Below are 21,215 nucleotides of genomic sequence, written 5' to 3' on the forward strand. Positions count from 1 at the left end.
TATGGTTGTAATTGAATTACCCATCGTTCAATGCGAGGTGGCGGGTGTGGAGCAGTTCCCTTGAAGAGGGATACCAAGGGTTGATGGTCGGTGACCATGACAAACGAGTGTCCTCGTAGATACAGATGGAAATGGCCACAGGCCCATTTAATAGCGAGAGCCTCCCTCTCGATCTGGGCATACCTGGTTTCGGTTGGGGTCAGGGCTTTGCTTGCAAAAGCCAACGCCGTCCACTGGCCGGGTTCATGTTCCTGGGTCAACACCGCACCAAGACCCACCGGGCTGGCATCAACGATCACCTCCGTGCGTTTCGTAGGGTCAAAGTATGAGAGAGTGGCTTTTTCCAGGAGGGCATCTTTGATTCCCTGGAAAGCTTCATCCTCCTTCGGGACCCACTGCCATGTGGCATCCGTCTTGGTCAGTGCTCGTAGCGGTTCGCTCCGAGTGGCTAGGCCCGGTATGAATCGGCCACAGTAGGTGGCCATGCCGAGGAAGCTTCTTTTCTCTGTTGGAGATTTTGGCGCTAGGGCATCCTTGATGGCCTTGGACTTCCTCGGGTCTACCTGAATACCCTCCTGGTTAAAGATGTATCCAAAGAACTCGATGGATGGCTGAAAGAACTGACACTTATCTTTGTGGAGTGTCGCCCCGAAGGTACTCAGTCTCTTTAGAACATCCTGGAGATATTTGTGATGTTCTGACGCGGTGGCAGAGTGTATCAGAATGTCGTCGCTGACATTAATTACCCCCGGCAGTCCGGACAGGAGTTCCCGAATGGTGTTCTGGAACACCTCCGCCGCTGAGGAGATGCCGAAGTTTAATCGCTTGTAGCGTCGGAGACCAAGATGGGTCCTGAACGTGGTGATGAAACGACTTTCCTCCGCTAATGGTAGTTGATGGTAGCCGGCGTTCAGATCTATTTTCGAAAACCACTTCGACCCGTTCAGGTCAGCAACAATGTCGTCCATCGTGGGGGTCAAGTGTCTTTCCCTCCGGATCGCGGAATTTGGCAGCCGCATGTCGATGCACAGGCGGATCTCGCCTGGTTGCTTCGGTTTCTCCACTATGACCATTGGCGATACCCACGGGGTGGCCCCGTGACCTTTTCTATGACTCCCAGGTTTTCTAGTTTTTCAAGTTCTTTCTCCACCAGTGGGCGTAGGTGAAATGGTATCCGACGGTGGCGCAGTGCAGTGGGAGCAACCGATCTGTCGATGTGCAGCTTGATGGGTTCACATTTTATGCAGCCCAGGCCTCGGAATAGTTCGGGGAATCGTCCCAATAGTTCATCCACTAGGTGTGCTCTGATGCGATTGGCAAACGCTATTAGTTTTAGGTCTTCCGCCGTGTGGCTGCTCAGCAGAGTGTCGGCCTCCCGGTTGAATTTGTGGATTGTCGCCATCACCTCTGACTCGTCGGCCTGGATAGGTATCGTGATCTTTCCTTTAAGGGGTTATGGTGTGTCTGCTCCGTAGGCGAATATCCTCGTTTTGGATGGTAGTATCTGGGGGCGCGGGCGTAGCTTCTCATTTTTTTTTTTTTTAAATATATTTTTATTTTATACTTTACAACCAAAGCACACGCGGGCGTAGCTTCTTGAATTACTGTAGACCCATTACGTTCACCGTGGCGCCAGTGTCCATTATGGCCTTAACTTCGTTTCCCGCCATCTGCACGATGCATGTCGGCTGCGGCCGCCGCCGTTGCTTGAGCTCTCGTGCGAACGAGACAATGTATGCCTCTTCATCCTCCGACTCCGAGTCGTCATTCACCGTGGGTAAATATCTCTCTCCCTTCGATGGCGGTGGTTCAGCCAGCGATAGTTGTCGAATCGCTTTGGTGGGTGTCCGTGGCTTCTTGAAGGTCTTTGACGTGTTCCTTCTGCGGCACACTGTCGCAAAATGGTTTGGAATTCCGCAATTTGCGCAGGTTTTGCCCTGGGCTGGGCAGTCTTTTGCCGCGTGGGGCTCATGCCCACAGTATCCACACCGTGCTCGGGGCGGGTCTCTCCGATATTCCTTCTGTGGTGGTCCACGTGGTTGGGGCCGTACCGCATCTGCCCGCTCGGTCTTGACGGTTTCTGCCTTGATTTGAGGTTTGTGTAGTGCTTGTTCCATGGCGGTGGCCCTGACGTTTGAGAGGTCGTGAGATCTGGCCAGGATTAGTATGTCTTCCAATGAGATCCCTGGTTTACGAAGAATTGATCCTCTTAGTGCCTTGTCTCGGCACCCTTGAATAATTTGTCTCCTTATCGCTTTTGGTTGGTCCTCGTCAGTACAGGAGCTGGCTAGCTCCCTGACGCGGGCATAGAATTGGTCCATCGTCTCACCTTCCCTCTGGTGGGCCTGACCCAATTTGAAAACCTCAAAGTCTAAATTCAGCTGATGGTCAAAGTGGCCATTGAGTGCAGCAACTGCCGCGTCGTAGTTATCTGCCGCCCCCGTGTTGGGCAAGTGTTTAAATAGTCTGAATATTTCATCCCCTGCGTAATGTAGTAAGAGGGACCTCATTACTGCTTTGTCTGTCTCCCTTGTGACCACAAAGTAGTTTTCTAGTCGTTCGAGCCATATCTTCCACCTTGGTGAGGCTGTGGACGGGTCTTCTGTTTCGCTGAAAGGTGGCAACACCCCAGTGGCAGCGTGTTGAAATGGAATGTTAATAGTGGCGGCTGGCGCGTCTTCGTCCCCCATGGCGGCGGTTCGTTGGGACGACTTTCTTTCTCTGCTCCCTTGCTCACAGAGTTAGTGGGGTTTGCGCGCTCTGGCTGATGGTTCCTCCCGGTTCCGCCGGTCTTCGCGGCACCACGTGGCAGCTGCGCGGCTCACCTCAGCTCCGCCGAGTGCCCAGTCGACTACCGTCAGCGTGGGGCGTTAGGGCTCTGGTAGGGGTCCTTCTTGGAGCTGTCCAGCTGCGTGCATTCCCTCCAGGACGCGGAGAAAGACACTCCCGGCTGTTATCCACGTCTCATGCGAGATGCGTGAGCATTGGCAGGGCTTTTTCCCGCGTCACACGCTCAATGCGTGAGCATAGGCAGGGCGTTCCGCAGATCCGCGGCTAACGCGAGATGCGTGAGAAATGGCAAGCGGTCGCGTCTTCGGCCCGATGCAGCGCACCGCAACGCCGCGTCTTCTCGGCGGCCACAGGATCCTCCAGGGCCCACACGTGGATGAGGCAGGGGTGAGCAGGCAGGCTCAGGAATGGCCAGTGTCACAGCAGACACGCAGCGCGGTAGGCACCTCGTAGGGAGCAGGCAGCTCCGATCCAGCCACCAGTGCACGGGCGAGGGTTGGGCCCCCTCCGCTCGTCGCCAATGTTGTGTGCTGGGGTAGGGTGCACCTTAGGCCGCAGGTTGGCCTAACGCTGTAGCGCGGGGGCTGGTAGCGCTCAGCGCAGTAACTCAGTCCGACACTTGGTGTTAGTCGGAAGTGACGTGTGCGTGCGCACGTCCTCCTTTTATTCCTCCCCGCAGGCCATGCCTGGCCTGCGGATGTAGGGATGCGTGCGTGCGTACGGCAACTAGACCGTTGCCATCATTACACAATTGTTACATAGGACTATAAAACACCTTGCGAAGATAGCAACGTTTTTTCATTTAGCCATATTTGTTTCCAAATCGTGACTTTTCTTACAGTTTGTAGTATATTCTTTTTCACGCTATCATGCATTTTCTGCATACGATATTGTCTCAGAAAACCGTGTTCTTCCATTGTGCAATAAGGCAGAACTGTACAGAAAAATCCCTCATACTTTTTACATCTGGCTTTCGATTGTAGTAATAATTATCTTGCTCTGTGGAGCAAAACGTTGCAAACGTGAAGCTCAACCAAGAAGCTTCACGAAGGGCTAAACTCAAGAACTTCACATAACTATGGCAGCAAAACAATCTGCATACACATAGCCCACAGTGCTTTGCTTCCTTTCTCCTGGATATGATGTCCTGCTTTCTACACCACACTCCTGATTCCTAGTATTCTAATGATTGGCTCCAAAATGGTTGTAATGATAGTATGTCTGGACGGGAGGTAAGTGCAAATTTTCGCCCAGATGGTGCCTAGTCTATGTTAAGGAACTCACAGCTGTGCAGGGAGCCATATCAAATTTGAGTTTATTGTTAAAAGAATAATTAAAGGTTTTTGTTTGTTATTTTTCAGTGATCCTGCTAAATATATCTCCTGTAGAGGGCGTTTTATTTTCACGGCTCAAAAAAAAATAAGATTTTGATGTTTTTTCTGCATTACTGAGATTCCATTAAAGAGATTGAGCTGATAAAATTAAAACAGTTGACTGAAGCTGTTGCATATAATAAAAACACTTTAAGCCGAGTTAGGGTGCTTGCCATTTGTAGTGCGTCCCAATACTCAGGGGGAGTTCTTTGTTTACTTAAAAAACAAAAGATCATTAAAGTGATTGATCTGCAGCTACAGGAACACCTTTGAAAAGTATTCATATTTGGAAGATCATAAGCCTAACTAAAACAGGACTGCACACACAGATCTTGATTGTAATCCCGATCACAATATTCTGCATTCATCATGTTAATCACAAGATCATGACTTCACTGTAGACAAAGGACTACAGTAGACTGGACCAGGCGAGATGCCATTCCTCTTGTGAATTCTAAAATACAGCGGTGCTGGTGCCTATATAACTAGATGGATGAGGGGTTGTTGCAAGATCAGCCTGAGAGTAGACCACACTTTAACTGAGATTGTTTCTAATTGGATAACTGAATCTTTTGTGGGGTGAATGGTGGACAAGGGTAGGACACACAGTGGAGGGAAGGGTAAGATGTTTGGTGGCTGGTTGCTATGCTCTTGGCTGTACTGAAACACGTTTCTGAATGTTGGATCTTATGTTGAGAGGGAAAATGTCTCTATAATTAAGGACAGAACTCCTACTGGGCTGGTGGCCAATGGGGATGCTTGTTTATATTATTTACGAGCTGCAGCTAAGCTAACATATGATTAAGTAATGTGTGTAAAATTGATCTTTCTAACAATTGCATTGCCAAGTCCTGTCAACTACGCCCTGTGTTTACTTGCCACTGATCTCTGTTGTTGGATGCAAGGTCCAAATGCATGAGGAAATGAAATAATTAAACAGAACGCCTCGATATTCCAGGAATATAAGTGTCTTCATTGCTCATTGTACTGTTAGTAACACAGTTGGGCTTTCTCTTCAGACTGTAGCTGCTTTTGCTGTTTCTGCGGTCGCCTCCCAATGGGAAAGAACCGGCAAACCCTTCAACCCTTTGCTGGGAGAGACGTATGAATTAACGAGGTAGGTCTCTGCGTCTCTGCTTACAGAAAATTGTTTTCCGTTTTGTTTTGCAGAGAAGAGGGAATCTCCAAGGAGTGAGGCTGCGGGCCAGTTAAGGCTAGGGGCTGGACGATGTAGATACATGTGTCTTTTTTGCCATCTGCTCTGACTGAAAGAAGTTTCTCCAGTATTAGGGGTGTCTTTCATAGATTCACATGCTTGAATATCCCCCGTCGTCGAAGTGGGAGTCCCACGGTACATAAAATAGCAGTATATATGCATGTATACATGAAAAATATAACTAATAAAAATATACATACATATAGTGCAGTAAATTGTAAATTCCAAAAGTACCATAGAACACAATAGGCCCATTGAAAAGCCTAAGGGAGAACTCACTTTAGTAGCATATCAGAGTCATTATGTGTTGGATCACATTCCAGCCAATCAGGCTGTAGCCTCCTCTAGAACCTTCTCCTCAGAAGCCCAAGTCCTCAGATTTTCTACCGCACGTCGTGTGAAGGGAGTCTCCCTGAGCTCTGCTCAGTTTTCTTCAACTTTACCTGTTTTTTCTTCAAGAAAATGTCTTCAAACAAGAAATCTCTGTTTAAAGCCTGCCCTTCATGTGGTAAACTGCGCCTTTTCCACGAGGATCCACACAGTAAATGCATTTACTGTCTCTACCCAGACCATGAGGTGAAAAACTGTAAGTACTGTCGTACTTTCCCTCCTAAGACTCTGAGAGATAGAGAGGCCCGTCTCCTTCTGTGGCTACAGAAGTTGAGAACTTCGGAGTCTGTGGTTTCTGATGTGGAGAGCCTGTCATCTTTTGCTTCAAAGTCCTCTCAGAAGCGTGGGTCTGAGACCGAGGCTCCTTCTCCTTTTCTCAAGAAGAGTAGACTGTTGGAGTCCTCTAGGATTGTCTCCCCACAGGATTCGCTTCAGGGCACGTCTACGGGACCTGGTTCTCTGACGTCTGCGCCCAAAGCCTTACCTACCAGTAAGAAATCTGGTTTTGGCTCGTCGACGGGCTCGTCGTCGCGCCCGTCGACGTCTTCAGCGTCGACGAAATCCATTTCTACCACCTCCACGTCGACGACGACATGTTCCATGTCCACCGGCGCTACGACGACCACCTCGTCGACGGCGACCTCGAAGGTGAGACCCATCTCTTCAGTGGTGAAGATCTCGTCGACGACCGGCAAGGATAGACCGTCGACGACGAAGCCGTCGACGCATACACCGTCGACGAAAACCAAGCCTCCACTCAGCGCCCCGTCGACGACGAAGCCGTCGACGCACCCTTCGTCGGCGCATCCATCGTCGACGAAGACCAAGCCTCCACCCAGCACCCCGTCGACGGGCCCGTCGACGGTGCCCCCGTCGACGACGTCTTTGTCGGCCAGCATTACTTCATCGACGGCCTCGTCGACGACTCTCATACCGTCGACGCCTTCGCCGTCGACGGCGAAAGCTCCACTCTCGTCGACGAACAAAGCCCCGCTCCCGTCGACGGGCTCGTCGACGGGCAAGGAATCCTCGTCGACGAAGAAAATCCCGTCCAAATCGCCTCAGGGCGTTGCTGACGGTGCCGCATTTACGCCAACGGGCTCGTTGGCGTCGCACCAACCTCTACCGAAGACGGCTTCCATCTACACAGTGGTTACTGCTTCTTCTTTGCGGACCATACCACTCATCCAACTGAGTCCTGTGAGGAGTGGTGCTCGTCTTCCAGACAAATTATTCCAGTCTGGTGGGGAAGAATCCGGAAACGATTCGGAAGTGGAAGGATTATTTAAACAGGCAACAAGTCCTTCGGATTTGAACATTAAGTGCCAGGAATATAGTGACGAGGGTGAGGTGTTGGACAATGTCGAAGATGGGACTGAATTGTTTCCTGTTGATACGTCCGAACCGGTGCCTTCAGAGCCTGTTACCCAGATACCTCTGTCCTTGGTGATGAACCTTCAGCACATGCTGGATGATTATAACCGCAGGTTTCCTTCTTCTACTCCTGCTTCTCCAGCACCACTGCCTCCTCCGCAGCCTCAACCGCACCTTCCTCAGGCACCTACACCAGTTTCACCGGCTTCACCGGATGGTACTCGCCCTGACACTGGAGATGAGGATCCGGATCCTCACAACACAGATGACGACGACAATGACGCCGACATGGCTGAGTGGGACGATTATAGGGCTCAAACACCTTCCACTCCGCCCACCTCACCTCTACATTCGCCCCCAGTGGACATGGCACATTTCCACAATTTGATGATCCGGGCTACAAAACGGTTTCATCTCAAAGTCGAACAACAACAGCATGAAAGTGATTGCTTTCTATACGACTTTAAAGACATCTCACAGAGGCAATCCCACACTATTCCAATCGTGGAATATATTTGGAAGGAAGGCCTTAAATTGATGGAACGTCCCAATTCTGTTCCTGCGGTCTTACCCAGATTAGACAGGAAATACAAAGCACCGGCGTCTTCTCCGGCCTGCTTAGTGTCTCAACCGAAGGCAGATTCGGTAATTACTCAGGCTGCGCAAAAAAGATCGCGCAATCCTGCTACGCCACTCACGTCTCCTCCTGATCAGGAAGGCCGCAAATTGGATTCCATTGGAAAAAAATTCACGACCATGGCGGCTACTACAGTGAGGGCGGCAAACACTCTGGCTATACTGGGCCGTTATGACCGCCAGATGTGGTCCGAGATTGCTGCATTGATTCCTCAGCTGCCTGAGGCAATCCGGACAGAAGCACAAGCGATTATCCACGAGGGAGAGTTGATTTCTTCCGAAATCATTGAGTGTGCACTCGATATTTCCTCCACGGGATTTCGTCAATTGGCGGGGGCTGCAGTCTTGAGGCGTCAAGGCTGGCTGCGTTCTACCACTTTCCGTCCTGAAGTACAGGCAAGAGTCCTAGATTTACCTTATGACGGACAATTATTGTTTGGCAAACATGTGGATGATGCCCTTGAGGCAATAAAAAAGGACACTGACACTGCGAAATCCCTGGCGAGCCTACAATACAAGAAACGGCCTTTTCGGGGTGCACGGGGTAGAGGCGGAGGCTCCTCTACTTTTCGTGGCTCAAGTCAATATCGTTCATTCAACACCTACAACGATAACAGACAGCGGGGTGCCTATCAATCTCAAACTCGACAATCCACCTCCAGGCCTTACCAAAGGAAATCCACTTATAGAGGTGGATCAAACACCAAGAAGCAGTGACTGCCTCAGACCCTTCCTTTTGCCGACCGTACATCTTGGAGGTCGCATCTCGAAATACTTTTACAAATGGTCTACAATCACCTCCGACCAATGGGTCCTGGACGTTATATCCAAAGGACATACCCTGGAATTCACCAAATTTCCACCCAATCATCCACCTTCGGGGCCACCACCCCCTCATTTCAAGGACCTTCTGACCCAGGTGAATTTAATGATCAAAAAAGGAGCCATCGAACTAGTGCCGCAAGGTCAACGCGGCAAGGGGTTCTATTCCCGCTTTTTCTTGGTCAAGAAGAAATCGGGGGAATGGCGTCCAATATTGGATCTACGAGCTCTAAACAAATTTCTAATTTCAAAAACATTTCAGATGTTAACCCTGCTCCAAATTCTGAATTTTCTCAATCCAAGCGAGTTCTATTCCACAATCGACCTTCAGGACGCTTACTTCCATGTGCCAATCCACCCCAGACACAGGAAGTATCTCCGCTTCACGGTCGGACAGCTACACTTCCAATTCAAAGTCCTGCCATTCGGCCTCCGCTCGGCACCAAGGGTTTTTACCAAGATCTTGGCCCCTGTAGCTGCCTTCCTACGTCTCCAAGGTATCCAATTTTACCCATACCTGGACGACTGCCTCATCAAGGCAAGCACTTTTCACCAGACGGAGCAGCACACTCAAGTTTGCGTCTCCCTTTTCCACGCCTTGGGGCTTTCAATCAATTGCCAGAAGTCACACTTTCAACCTTCGCAACGGAGAAATTTTCTCGGAGCCTTGCTAGATTCTCGGCAGGGAAAAGTGTACGTTTCCCAGGAAAGACAGGACCGCATGTTAATGATGGTGCGCTCCCTCCAATCAAAACTGTCCGTTTCTGTCCGAATGTTCAAATCATTCCTTGGCATGGCATCCTCGTGCATCCACCTCATTCCAAATTGCAGATTGCACATGAGGACTCTCCAGGAGGAACTGGACAGGCAGTGGAAACAGGTGTCGGGGTCCTTCGAGGACAAGGTCCTTTTAACACCTCGCATACAGAAAGCGCTGGAGTGGTGGGCTCACCCTCCACACATATCTGCAGGCCGTTCATTCCAGGACGAACCCCCAACTCTGACGCTTACAACAGACGCGTCTCTCGAAGGCTGGGGAGCGCATCTCGACGGCATGTCTGTGAAAGGGAAGTGGACAGCAATACAACGAACTTGGCACATCAATCGTCTGGAACTCTTGGCGATTTTCTTAGCCCTCAAATCTTTCCAGAGGTTAGTGCGGGGACACACTTTGCTGGTGAGGACGGACAACACCACCAGCATGCACTACCTCAACAAGCAGGGCGGCACGAGGTCTCTTCCACTTTCTCAACTAGCACAAGAAATATGGGATTGGGCGATCCAACGTCAAATTCATCTCACAGCCATTCACGTGCCAGGCGTGGCCAATGTTCTGGCGGATTCACTCAGCCGAGCGTCATCAGACAATCACGAGTGGGAACTCAATCAGCCCACGGTCGAGTACATCTTCCGGCGGTGGGGCCAGCCACGGATGGATCTTTTCGCGACTGCTGTCAACAAGAAATGCCCACGCTTTGCAAGTCGGCATCCCCACAGAGAGTCGAGCGGGAATGCATTTTCGATCGATTGGTCGAACGATTTCATCTATGCTTTCCCTCCACTTCCTCTGATCCCTCGTTTGTTACACAGGATGAGGTTCCAACCTTGTCGCATCATCCTGATCGCACCCAAGTGGCCGAGACGTCCATGGTTCACGGACCTGCTCCTCTTCTCGCAGTCCGATCCGTTGCCACTCCATCCTCTGCCGCACCTCCTCACGATGCAGCAGGGACAAATTTGTCATCCGGATCCAGCATACCTTCAACTCCATGCCTGGAACCTGAGTACAATGAATTTGCACGGTTGACTATTGACAAGGACTGCAGGGAGGTGTTAGCGCGGGCTCGCGCTCCCTCCACCATAAAAACGTACCAACTCAAGTGGAAACGTTTCTGTGTCTGGTGCCGCACCAAGGATTTGGACCCAATGACTGCAAAACCTGAACAAATTTTACCTTTCTTTTTATCCCTGGCAAAATCAGGTCTGTCCCACTCAACTCTTAAAGTGTTTCTGGCGGCGATTTCCCGTTTCCGCCATGATGGTTCCACATCTTTATGTTCTTCAAGGATCATTAAACAATTTTACAAGGGCCTTTTTAGGATGTTTCCACCTATCCGTCGCCCTCCGCCTGCCTGGCGTTTGAATTTGGTCTTGTCTCAACTACTTCTACCACCATTTGAACCTATTCACTCGGCAACTCTTAAATTTCTCACGTGGAAAGTTGCTCTTTTACTCGCCTTAACGTCCTCAAGACGTGTCAGTGACATCCAGGCGTTTACCATACAGCCTCCTTTCTTAAAATTCTCCAAAGAGGCTGTGACATTACGAACTAATCCTAAGTTCATCCCGAAGGTTCCCAGTGACTTTCATCTCAACGAACCTGTAATTCTGAAAACTTTCTTTCCTGCTCCGCAAACTCCAGCTGAGCGGTCATTGCATTCATTAGATTTGAAACGTTGTCTCAAATTCTACATTCAACGAACTGCACCTATCAGAAAATCTGATCAATTGTTTGTGGCATATGGTCCAACTTGCAAAGGACAACCTGTTACCAAGCAGACTATAACCAGGTGGATCTCCTCTACCATATCCTTCTGCCACCAACGGGCTGGAAAGCCCCTTCCTGCTCCTGTTCGAGCTCATTCAACTAGAGCAGTGTCTACTTCGGCTGCCCTTTTTGCGGGGGTACCCTTACGCCAGATCTGCAGAGCTGCTACTTGGTCGAGCAGCCATACTTTTACTAAGCACTACTGCCTGCAATCAACAGATGCCGCGGATGCGGCAGTGGGTCAAGCGGTGCTGCGGAATCTTTTCCAGTAAAGGTGAGCCTCTGTTGCTACCCACCTCCAGTCATAAAGGTTTTGTTTTCTAGTAATAATGTTTTGGTATTTATTGTTTATTACCATATATATTTACCTTCTTTGCTTGATGTATTACCTTTATGACTTATGTGATCATTTACTGCTTTCTACTCTATTCAAGCATGTGAATCTATGAAAGACACCCCTAATACTGGAGAAGAACTATAGTTACTTACCTGTAAACTGTGGTTCTCCAGTATTGGTGTCTTTCATAGATTCACATGCGACCCTCCCATCCTCCCCTCAGAGGCTCTCTTCTCCTCAGGCACTTTTACTTACTCTGTGCTACGAAAATCTGAGGACTTGGGCTTCTGAGGAGAAGGTTCTAGAGGAGGCTACAGCCTGATTGGCTGGAATGTGATCCAACACATAATGACTCTGATATGCTACTAAAGTGAGTTCTCCCTTAGGCTTTTCAATGGGCCTATTGTGTTCTATGGTACTTTTGGAATTTACAATTTACTGCACTATATGTATGTATATTTTTATTAGTTATATTTTTCATGTATACATGCATATATACTGCTATTTTATGTACCGTGGGACTCCCACTTCGACGACGGGGGATATTCAAGCATGTGAATCTATGAAAGACACCAATACTGGAGAACCACAGTTTACAGGTAAGTAACTATAGTTCTTATAGTTGGAGGAAGAAATGATGACTACAAAGGAAAGTAGTCCATTGTCTTGAAATTCAACTTCTCAGTGGGCAGTAATGTCGAAAAGCATAAGAGTGATGTGAACAGAAAAGATGAGCCAAGCAGAACAAGGGATATTGGGGACCATTGTACACATCTCTGATAAGCACCATTGCCCCTTTATTTGTAGGTCAAATCTCTATTGGGAAAGATATTGTGTGCGAAGAATCTAGAGGAAAGGACCCTGGGTATGCAGGTTTTTTTTTTAGGATTAATCTTGGTTGGGGAATGTGCTGTCTCTTCTGATGTGCATCCTTAAGAGGGGAGTTTGTGTCTCTGGGCTGGCCATCCAGAAAAAAAGGCAGTCTAAGGCATCACCCACATGTTGTGCTCTCTGTGAGCTTGGTGGGCTGCAGCCGCTTTGTAGGAGATTGTACTGTCCTCCCAGCCTACATGGTTTAACGTTGTCTCCTTGTACCCAGAAGATTGACTAAATACTGAATAGATATTTAATAATGTTTATTGCACAGACCTCATTGCACGATTATGACTATACCTAAACATAGGGAACGTGTAATCCTCACACTATAATGGAATTAGGAGTACTCATTGGCCTTGGCAGTCCTATTTCCGCTGCAATTTCTGTGCCCCAAGTTTACTGTCATTCACGTTGCTCGTCACTACATCACTGTCCAATAAAAATCCAGCATGGGAGAGCATGTACCTAAACTAGTGTTGCTAAGCCTGTGTTATTCATTATGAGCTGCACTGTGTATCCTGGATGATATAAGCAGCAAGCCATTGCAGTTAGAAACGGAATGTTTTCAAATGAGTGACCAGAAACCACTGAGTGTTCTTATTCCAGCTATATAATAGTAGACAACTCATGTCTTCACGAGCATTAACTCTTGGATTTGCTCCAGGAGTGCTGGCCGGATCCTGTTGTTTTCAATGTGGTCTTAAGTGATGCTCCAGTGTCATCATTGAAAGTGTGAACAGAAGCTTGGGTGTCTATTTCCATCAGTGCTAGCAAGACTCTTGGCTCTTTGTGAACATTTTGAAAAGATGATCTAGGCAGTCTTATTTTAAGGAGTCAATTGCCATCCACATAGAGGAGGTGCCTTTTGGCAACGATACAGTACCAAACTAAAGTCCACCCCAGAGTAAGGACCTAAGGTACTCTGTTGTACAGAGGATTACCTCTGCACCTGTTCTAGAAACACCTCTTTCAGATCCGATCCAGAGTTGAATTCTGGTAGATCTCGGGCAAGGTCTTGTTATGAGATCTCAAAGGCACTGCCCATGGTGTGTGCGGATTCTTTGGTGGTGTCATTGCCTCAACATCAGTATCTATGGCCCTTGAGGCCACTTTGGTTCAGGTTCAGATAGGATACCAGATGTTTAGAATGTTCCAGCTGATGTTGATGAAGTAGACTGATGCCGGCCTGTATTTAGACCTTCAGAATGCTAGTGGCCTTGATAACTCAGCAGAGACTGAATTGGACTCCCCATTGGTGTTCTCCCCCTGAGAAAAGCGCCTCCTTCACTGTAGTGATCTGTAAAGTTGCAGAGGTTTTAGAACTACAGTTGGAATGTAAAGCTAATTTGCTCAAAAAAAATTTGCAACCTAGGCTTTCCACTTATGTGGCTTTGTTACCAAGAACAACTTTAAATAAATCTCCTGGAGTTGATGGAAGTACTGAATCAGTACATTCAGCAATGGGGAATGACCCACAGTTGATCACTTTTCACTGGAAAAAATGCAAAGTGCCCAGACTTTGCATGCTGTTACCCACACCCACGGCCGCTGGGTAAAGCGACCAGGATAAACTGCTCTGGGATATTTGGCTACTCATTTCCTCCACTGCCAGCGCTTCCATATAATGGGGAACATGACCTTGGCACCCATGACGCTCATCCTAATTCCTCACACTTGGGCAAGATAAAAAATGGTACTGCATAATGCCAGACGTGTCTGTTCATCCACATAATAAGTTACCACTACATGCAGACCTTCCAATACAACTCAGCGTTAGCAATGATACCCTATCCTAAAGCCACTAAATCTTGCTATTTGGCACCTGAGGTCTTAGATTTCTGGTACCACCAACTTCCAGAATCATGCATGGTCATTCTGAAAGAAGCCTGTAGGCCCGCTGCAAGGGCCAATATCCATCCTTCATGGGGTCTTAATATGATCCACACCTAGATAACAGGACACCCTTTTGAAACAGTACATTATTGCCCAGTTGATTTTCACCGTGTGGAAAGTACCCTTCATCATTGCAATCATGTCCTTGCGTAGTGTAAGTGATTTGCAAGACCGTCCTTTGGTGGAGCCTTGTATTTAAATGCACAAAGTTCAGGCTGTTCCAAGAATAAATCCTCACTTTCTGCCTAAGATTATCTACCTGTTACATTTTAACACCAATATTAACTTCCTAAGTTACTCTCAACAGCCTCAGTTATTTGCAGAAAACACAGTAGAAGTCAATTGAGCCCTTATGTACTACATACACCATGCAGACCACATTCAGAAAACAATGCAACTATTTGTTGCTCTTACGAAGTCCCGTGTAGGGAAGCCTATTTTCAAATCAGGCCTTGTCCAACGGATATTTCCATGGGCTCAAGTGTGTTATCCCAAAGCTAAGCCGACCCCTGTACTCGGAGCCCTTATATTTCCCTAGGAAATATCCTGCTTGATGTAAAGGTTCAGCTAGGTCAACACTGTTCACGTGCACCACGTATTAATGTGCTGACAATCATGTCTGCCAAGAGGTATAGGTTTGGCAAATTAACCATAAAATCTTATTCCAAACAACTTTCTCATCTGCTTGCAAATTACTGCTGTAGGGCCAAGGGCACTACTTTATAATCTATGCATAGAACCTGATCTACAGCACCACATGCCGAAGCGGAACTTGTTACCTTTAACTGTTGCTTTGCAACTTATGCTGTAGATTCACAGGTGCCGTCCCACCTCCCCAGACGCCAGATTATTATAAGATGTTCATTCACAGCATGTGAATCTATAGCACTACAAGCAGCAAACCAATTGTTACAGTTAAGTAACATTTTCCTTTTAGGACTCCAGTGAAGGGTGTCAGTCCATCTTAAACCACTCACTTTTCAACCGTTCAACCTGGTCCCTCCACTGAAGAGTTGCATCACCCCTGTTGATGCTTAGAGCCCTTCCAAAAGAGTGATCTTAGAACACCAGCTCAAAGTAAGTGTAGGAGTCTCAAACCACTCGCTTTCCATGATCGCTATTTCTTATCCTTTCAGTCCCTGCAATGTCAGGTGGTCTGCTCTTTGGGCACTTTGGAGAACCCCGCGCCGCCTTTGGTTCACAATTAGCCCTCTCCTATCACATTCAACCTACAAGCCCACTCGCTGCTTCCTCTATTACATGTGATATTTTGTGCCACATCCAATTAATTCCTGTTCATTTGAGGTCTCCAAATTCCAGGAGGCTCTTAGATATCTAACTTTACCTGCGGTGGGTAGGTGGCAAACCCCCAGCCAATCCCATGTTTGACAACTCCTTTTCTTTCAGCACGATTTTTTTTTATTGTATCATTCCTTGGTCTTTTCAAGATGATAGACGTACGCTGTAATATCAGAGAGCTTAGGGGACCTCCCTCAGGTGGGTATTTTTGGAAAGCTAGTGTTTTAATGTCAACAATGTGAATGGTGCAGATCTGCACTGCAGAGTTAACATGACATGTCACTATTAAGTCAAAACCGTGCATTTATACCACAAAAATGTGAAAAAACATTGAGATAGCCTCAGTTGGTGTATTTTTCCCATGTTCCCTATTTTTCCCCCCCCCCCCCCCCCCGAGTCAAAAATAGGAGCAAACTAGTCCAAACGATTACAATAACTTGAAAAAAATATATTATCCTACAACTCTGGTTCAGGAGCTTTGTCTTGAAGACTGTTGGCTCCCTTGGCACACTGACGCCGTAGAGCACACGCATCAGTGTTTCCTTGAAGCAGATCTTCAGATGTAGTGATTCTACCTATCCGGCTAACTTAGCTTATATGCTGAAATGAAAATGGAGGAAATGCAAGCAAAGCAGTATTTAAATATGTTGAAGTGTACCTATGGTCCTTATTCCAGAGTCTTAGTTTAAGAAATCCCTGCCAGTTGCAAAGTTTTGTTAGATGATAAAACAAAGTGTGGTCACCAGAAGGCATCTTGGCGCTAGAAGTGATAATTGTATCGTTTTCAGTGCAAGCCTCGCCCTTCTTTCTGACTCTCTGAAGAACTTTGTGAAATGTTCACCTTCAACACAAAGCATTTACATTCATGCTAGTAAATCGCTCCACTAATTACGTTCAGGCATTTCTTGAGGATTTTACTTTGCGGATTATGGATTTCAGTTGTTCTCCTTCTCCCCGTATGATGCTTAAGGATTTTAAATTACACTTTGGACACCCTTCTTATCCATTTAGAGCTCACCCTAAGGACACCATGCAAGTTTGTTTGTTTACTTGATTTGTGCATTCAACCACACACAAAGGCAGATATGTTCTTTATTTTAGTGTTATATAAGAATATCTTATTTCAGCAGTATTTATGAAACTGTTGGTGTGGTTAAATTACCACCTGCTTAAATTCATTATTTTAACTAAACTATAGAGATAGCCAGAACAACCTTTTAATAACCAGGAGAGACTGGAATCAAGTTACAGTTAGCACAAGATGCCTCTAATTTCTTGACCAAAAACGCTGAACGAACTTAATGCCATACTTCCAATGAATCCGCAAAAGCAAACTACAAAATAGGCCTAGCGAACTAAAAACACACAATCTGGAAATACAGTTGTCATTTGCTTTTGTTTCGTTTTTTGACAAAATCGTGTCAACTCCATTGTGGTTATGTGATGAACTAGCTGCCTTTTTCATTCCAAAAATAGAACTTTGATCTTTGTTCCAGAGATTACACTCAACCTCACTCCTCCGCTTACTTTTTCAATGCAGGTCGATCTCACCCTCAGATCCGCTGCAGGTCTTGTTGCTTCTCAGGTTCAAAGCCTACCTCAGGCCGCCTCTGATGAATATTCTTAATTCTTCCTTGTTTGAAGGAAATGTTCCTGAAGCTTTGTAGTTGGGCTTAATGGTACCACTGCTTAAAAAACCCAAACTTGAGCTTCACAATCCTGCCAATTATCCACTTGCTACTATGTTTACCTACTGCAGATACTGTTCTGGAAACTTCCATTGCCAAACCGCTTCATGACTTCCAGAATCATATGACATCTTAGACTACACTCTTACAGGCAACAGTTCTAACCGCTTTGCCAAACTAGCTGCATGGCAGCGGTAGGCTTGTATGGATGCGGACTCGAGCAGTATCGGGGCACTGACTTTATCGGATTTATCAGAGGCACTTGGTATTGGTGCATCTTAAAATTCCCTTCAACCATCTTCTAGAGATCGGTATCCAGGGCTCAGTATATCAGGGTTTACATCATTTCTGTTGGGCAGATCTCAGCAGCGGACTCTGGGACCCCTTCATTCTTGAACCCTCCAGACTTTCCGAGGTGGGTTTTGGACCCCGTCTCCCTAATTAATGTATATATGAAACTGCTTGTGGCGTTACTTTCTCTATTTAATCTATATACGAGACTGCTAGTGGCGTTCATTTCTCTAATTTATATATGAGACTGCTAGTGGCATTCATTTTCGCCTTAGGCTCTAATCCTGCACTCATTAAACACTAATGCTCTTAGTTTAAACGTCGATTCCTTTTGACGCCCGGCCATCCGAAATAGTCTTCGGCAGTGCTTAACTGGGTGAGCCATCATTGTGCATAACTGAATACTGACTAAACTTCAATAATGGCTGTGGAGTGTCCATCAAACCCTCTGGAACCTTCCTTTTTTTGGCAGATGCTTGGCTTCAAATGGATTTTCAAGTGTCATCTCTTGCTTTATGAGAAAACTCTGCCTCATTCTTACATATCTTACCACATAGAGTAGGAAAATGGCCGCATTGGCGGTCCTTACTTTTTTTTCTTATCTTTTTATTAACTGTGGGCAGTCCTTACTTTTGACCTTTTATTTATGCAATATCCTGCGCCACGGTATTAAAACGTCACTAATGCATCAGCTGCAAGTCGCCCATAATTAAATATGCAGTTTAGTTATCAAAGACACCCGCACCCAAGGTTCCTTGGCTTTGGCTAAGCTCTACTCCATCTCTAGTCACACTTCATTATCTTCCCATGTGTACTTGCATATTTAAGTCCAGTATTTTGTGCACAAACCCACCATTGGCATTTCACCATCTTTTTTAATAGTGGAATACTGCCCTTCAATATTTCTTTGTTCAGCTATTCGGGGTTTACTTTGAATCCCACGGATTTTGACAGAATCCTTCGGGCTGGTCAGGCCTTTTCTATTCTGGTCCTATATGTGGAATCTACCAGCCAACTTAAAAGCATTAGGTCACTTGAAAGGTCTTAAAACTCAGCCGTTCGGACATTATCTGGCTTAATCCTATTTTTGCTGCCCCTCCAAACTCTTCTGTTCTAGTGCCAAGAGACCCAGCGTCTTATATTCAGGACCACCGTACTTATGCCAACCTGTTGCGTTTTTCGCATAATTATGGATGTGCCACATAAACCATCTCCTGCATTATTTTCAGATTATTACAAGCATTAAATTGTTTCTAGCTCAGAAATCAAAAGTTACTAAAAGTGTGGCAATGCTTGTTGCTGCGAAGCACAAGGCACTTTGCAAAGGTTATCCGCTCTCCTTTTCGTTGCATATTGCTGTATTTGCTTGTTAAATTAGTGCTCACATGGTGAAACCTTTGTCCAGACAGTGTTAACGTGTAAAAATGTCACAATAAAAGAACTGATGCAATCACAAAATATGCTGCATAATGCCGCATAATTAGCATTTTCTTCCTGCATAATTTAGTAATTTTTGCCAAACAATTTGGTCTTCCATTACCGCATCATTCCAGTGGCCCAGTTTACAGTGCACTTCAGCAAGATTAAAAGCAGATCAAATTGATGAGGAAAACCAAAAAGAAGAAAAAAAAAACAGCTCACCACTGCCCCTCCCCTCAAAAAGGATTCTACAATTAGTGCTAAAAAGTGGAATTCCTCTCTTCTGTCAGCTCCTCAAAACCTGGTTCTTGTCCCAGTAAATATTTTTTGTGGTAATCAAATAACCTCCTAGTCTCAAGATGTTCTCATTGACAATCATGCGGTTTACATATATTATAAATAAAAAACTAGAGTGTAAATTGATGACCTGAGCATATAAAGAGCATTCTCATTGATTTTCACGGTTGAGCAAAAAATTACTTGGTTCAAAGTGCTTCACATTCATTCTTTCCAGCAATTGGGGATAGGTTTGAATGTCGTCTGTCATGCCAAACCGCTGTGGGGAGAAAAAGAAGTCAAAGTAGGTGCATGCTCCTTACTCTTGCATTTTTGGACTGAGATCAAAACACAGCAGACTTGCATTTCTACCTGACCCCCTCTTTCTTTGTATACCACCACATTGAGTGATGGAAAGGAAAAGTAAACTTGTATGAAGGAAAGTGAGGTAAAACTTGATATTACACAGTTGCATTGCAATGCTGATTTCTGAATGGTCACCCCTGTGAGGTGAACAGATAATAAAGACTTAAGAAATTGAGCTGAGTCCCCCTGGTTTAGAGTTAAATGGGAGATCTTTCATACTTGGGGTCTAAGAGTGGTGGAGAGTGAATGGACAGCTGGAGAAGTAGATACAAAGACTGTTTTCTTTAGACACATTGGTCTCTAAGCCTTTTTAAGCCCTATTCTGGAACAAAAAAGGAGTCTTTGGAATTTCAAAGTACATTTCATTAATTGTGCAGCATCCAGCAGTCCTTTTACGCGCATTTAAAGCAGACCTAGCTGAGGTACACTGTTAGATGCTGAAAGTAATTGCCCTTTAATGTGATTTTGAACTACCATGCAGTATCTCTCTAGTGATAATGTTTCCTTCCTACTCTTTCTAGAGAAGATTTGGGCTTCCGATTCATTTCTGAGCAGGTGAGCCACCATCCACCCGTCAGCGCTTTCTACTCCGAGGGTCTCAATAAGGACTTTGTGTTTCATGGCTCCATCTACCCAAAGCTCAAGTTCTGGGGGAAGAGCGTGGAGGCAGAACCTCGAGGGACCATAACACTTGAATTTCTCAAGTGAGTATCTGTTTGAGTGAGTAGTCCTTTTTGGCTAAGAATCCTTATTGGGAGATGAATGATAGACGTTGAATGAATATTGTGCTGCCTGAATGGTTGGATTTCAATTGTTAAAGCTTAGAACAGTACTTTCCTCGTAACGCTGCTGTGCCCCGTTTTGCTGCACTTGAACACTCTCTACTGCACTGGCAGCGATATACATTGCCTTGCGGAGATCGGTTTTGGTTTGTGGCACGTGTTGTAGATTGTATGCACTTCCCTTGACTGCTTCTGTTCTATCAGGCACTCTGTAGCCCTCCACTGCCTTGCACTACATTTTGCATGTATTGGCGTTGTCAAGTGCTGCATTACACTGACAGCGCTCTTCCGTCTCTAATTCTGTGGTGCAGTGCCTTCTTCCTGCTAGCTGGTGCTGTGCTTTTAGGATTTGTGTTCCTCTCATTTCACTGGCTTGAGCTGTATTGCATTCATTGGCTTTGGCTAATATAGCTGATGCTGTTGGTCATTGGCTGGTTCTGCACTCCCTGTAAGTACACTGGATGTACCTGATCCGTGTTATTCATGCGCCAGGCTTTAGTATCTAACCTTTGTGGACTGTATAAGTTAGCCAACACTATTTTATTGGTTCTTTTATTTGGTGTTCTACTAAAGCGCTGTCGGCGGCCAGTGGACATCTTAAAACGATTTGCACAGGATAGGGACAAGGAAGTGTATAAGAGTTCAGGGGATATACCACTGCTTCCTGGAAGACCGCGGTGATGTATGTTCGTTCACTTGCTTCAGAAAGAGTTGGCTGGGATGTAGTCAAAGGCCTATTGGGACCAATAGCTTCTAATGTCTTTACTAAAGCTCAGAAAATGTGCTTCAAGGCTGTGTGCAAGAGGAGATAAGTTCCACAGGAGAAGACTGTTCTAAGC

At 46.3% G+C, this 21,215-nt stretch overlaps 1 protein-coding gene across 6 annotated transcripts in view; it reads left to right on the forward strand.

The window, feature by feature from the left end:
• OSBPL2 (oxysterol binding protein like 2) overlaps positions 1-21,215 on the forward strand; it is a 341,693-nt gene that overhangs the window by 203,609 nt on the left and 116,869 nt on the right. For all 6 annotated transcript variants that reach the window (XM_078651596.1, XM_078651593.1, XM_078651598.1 and 3 more), the window contains 2 exons: positions 5,183-5,280; positions 20,116-20,298. In XM_078651596.1, the coding sequence (XP_078507722.1) occupies positions 5,183-5,280; positions 20,116-20,298 (281 nt within the window). The remainder of the gene's footprint in view (positions 1-5,182; positions 5,281-20,115; positions 20,299-21,215) is intronic.

Source organism: Lissotriton helveticus, chromosome 7 (assembly GCF_964261635.1).
Source record: "Lissotriton helveticus chromosome 7, aLisHel1.1, whole genome shotgun sequence".
NCBI classification, from domain to species: Eukaryota; Metazoa; Chordata; class Amphibia; order Caudata; family Salamandridae; genus Lissotriton; species Lissotriton helveticus.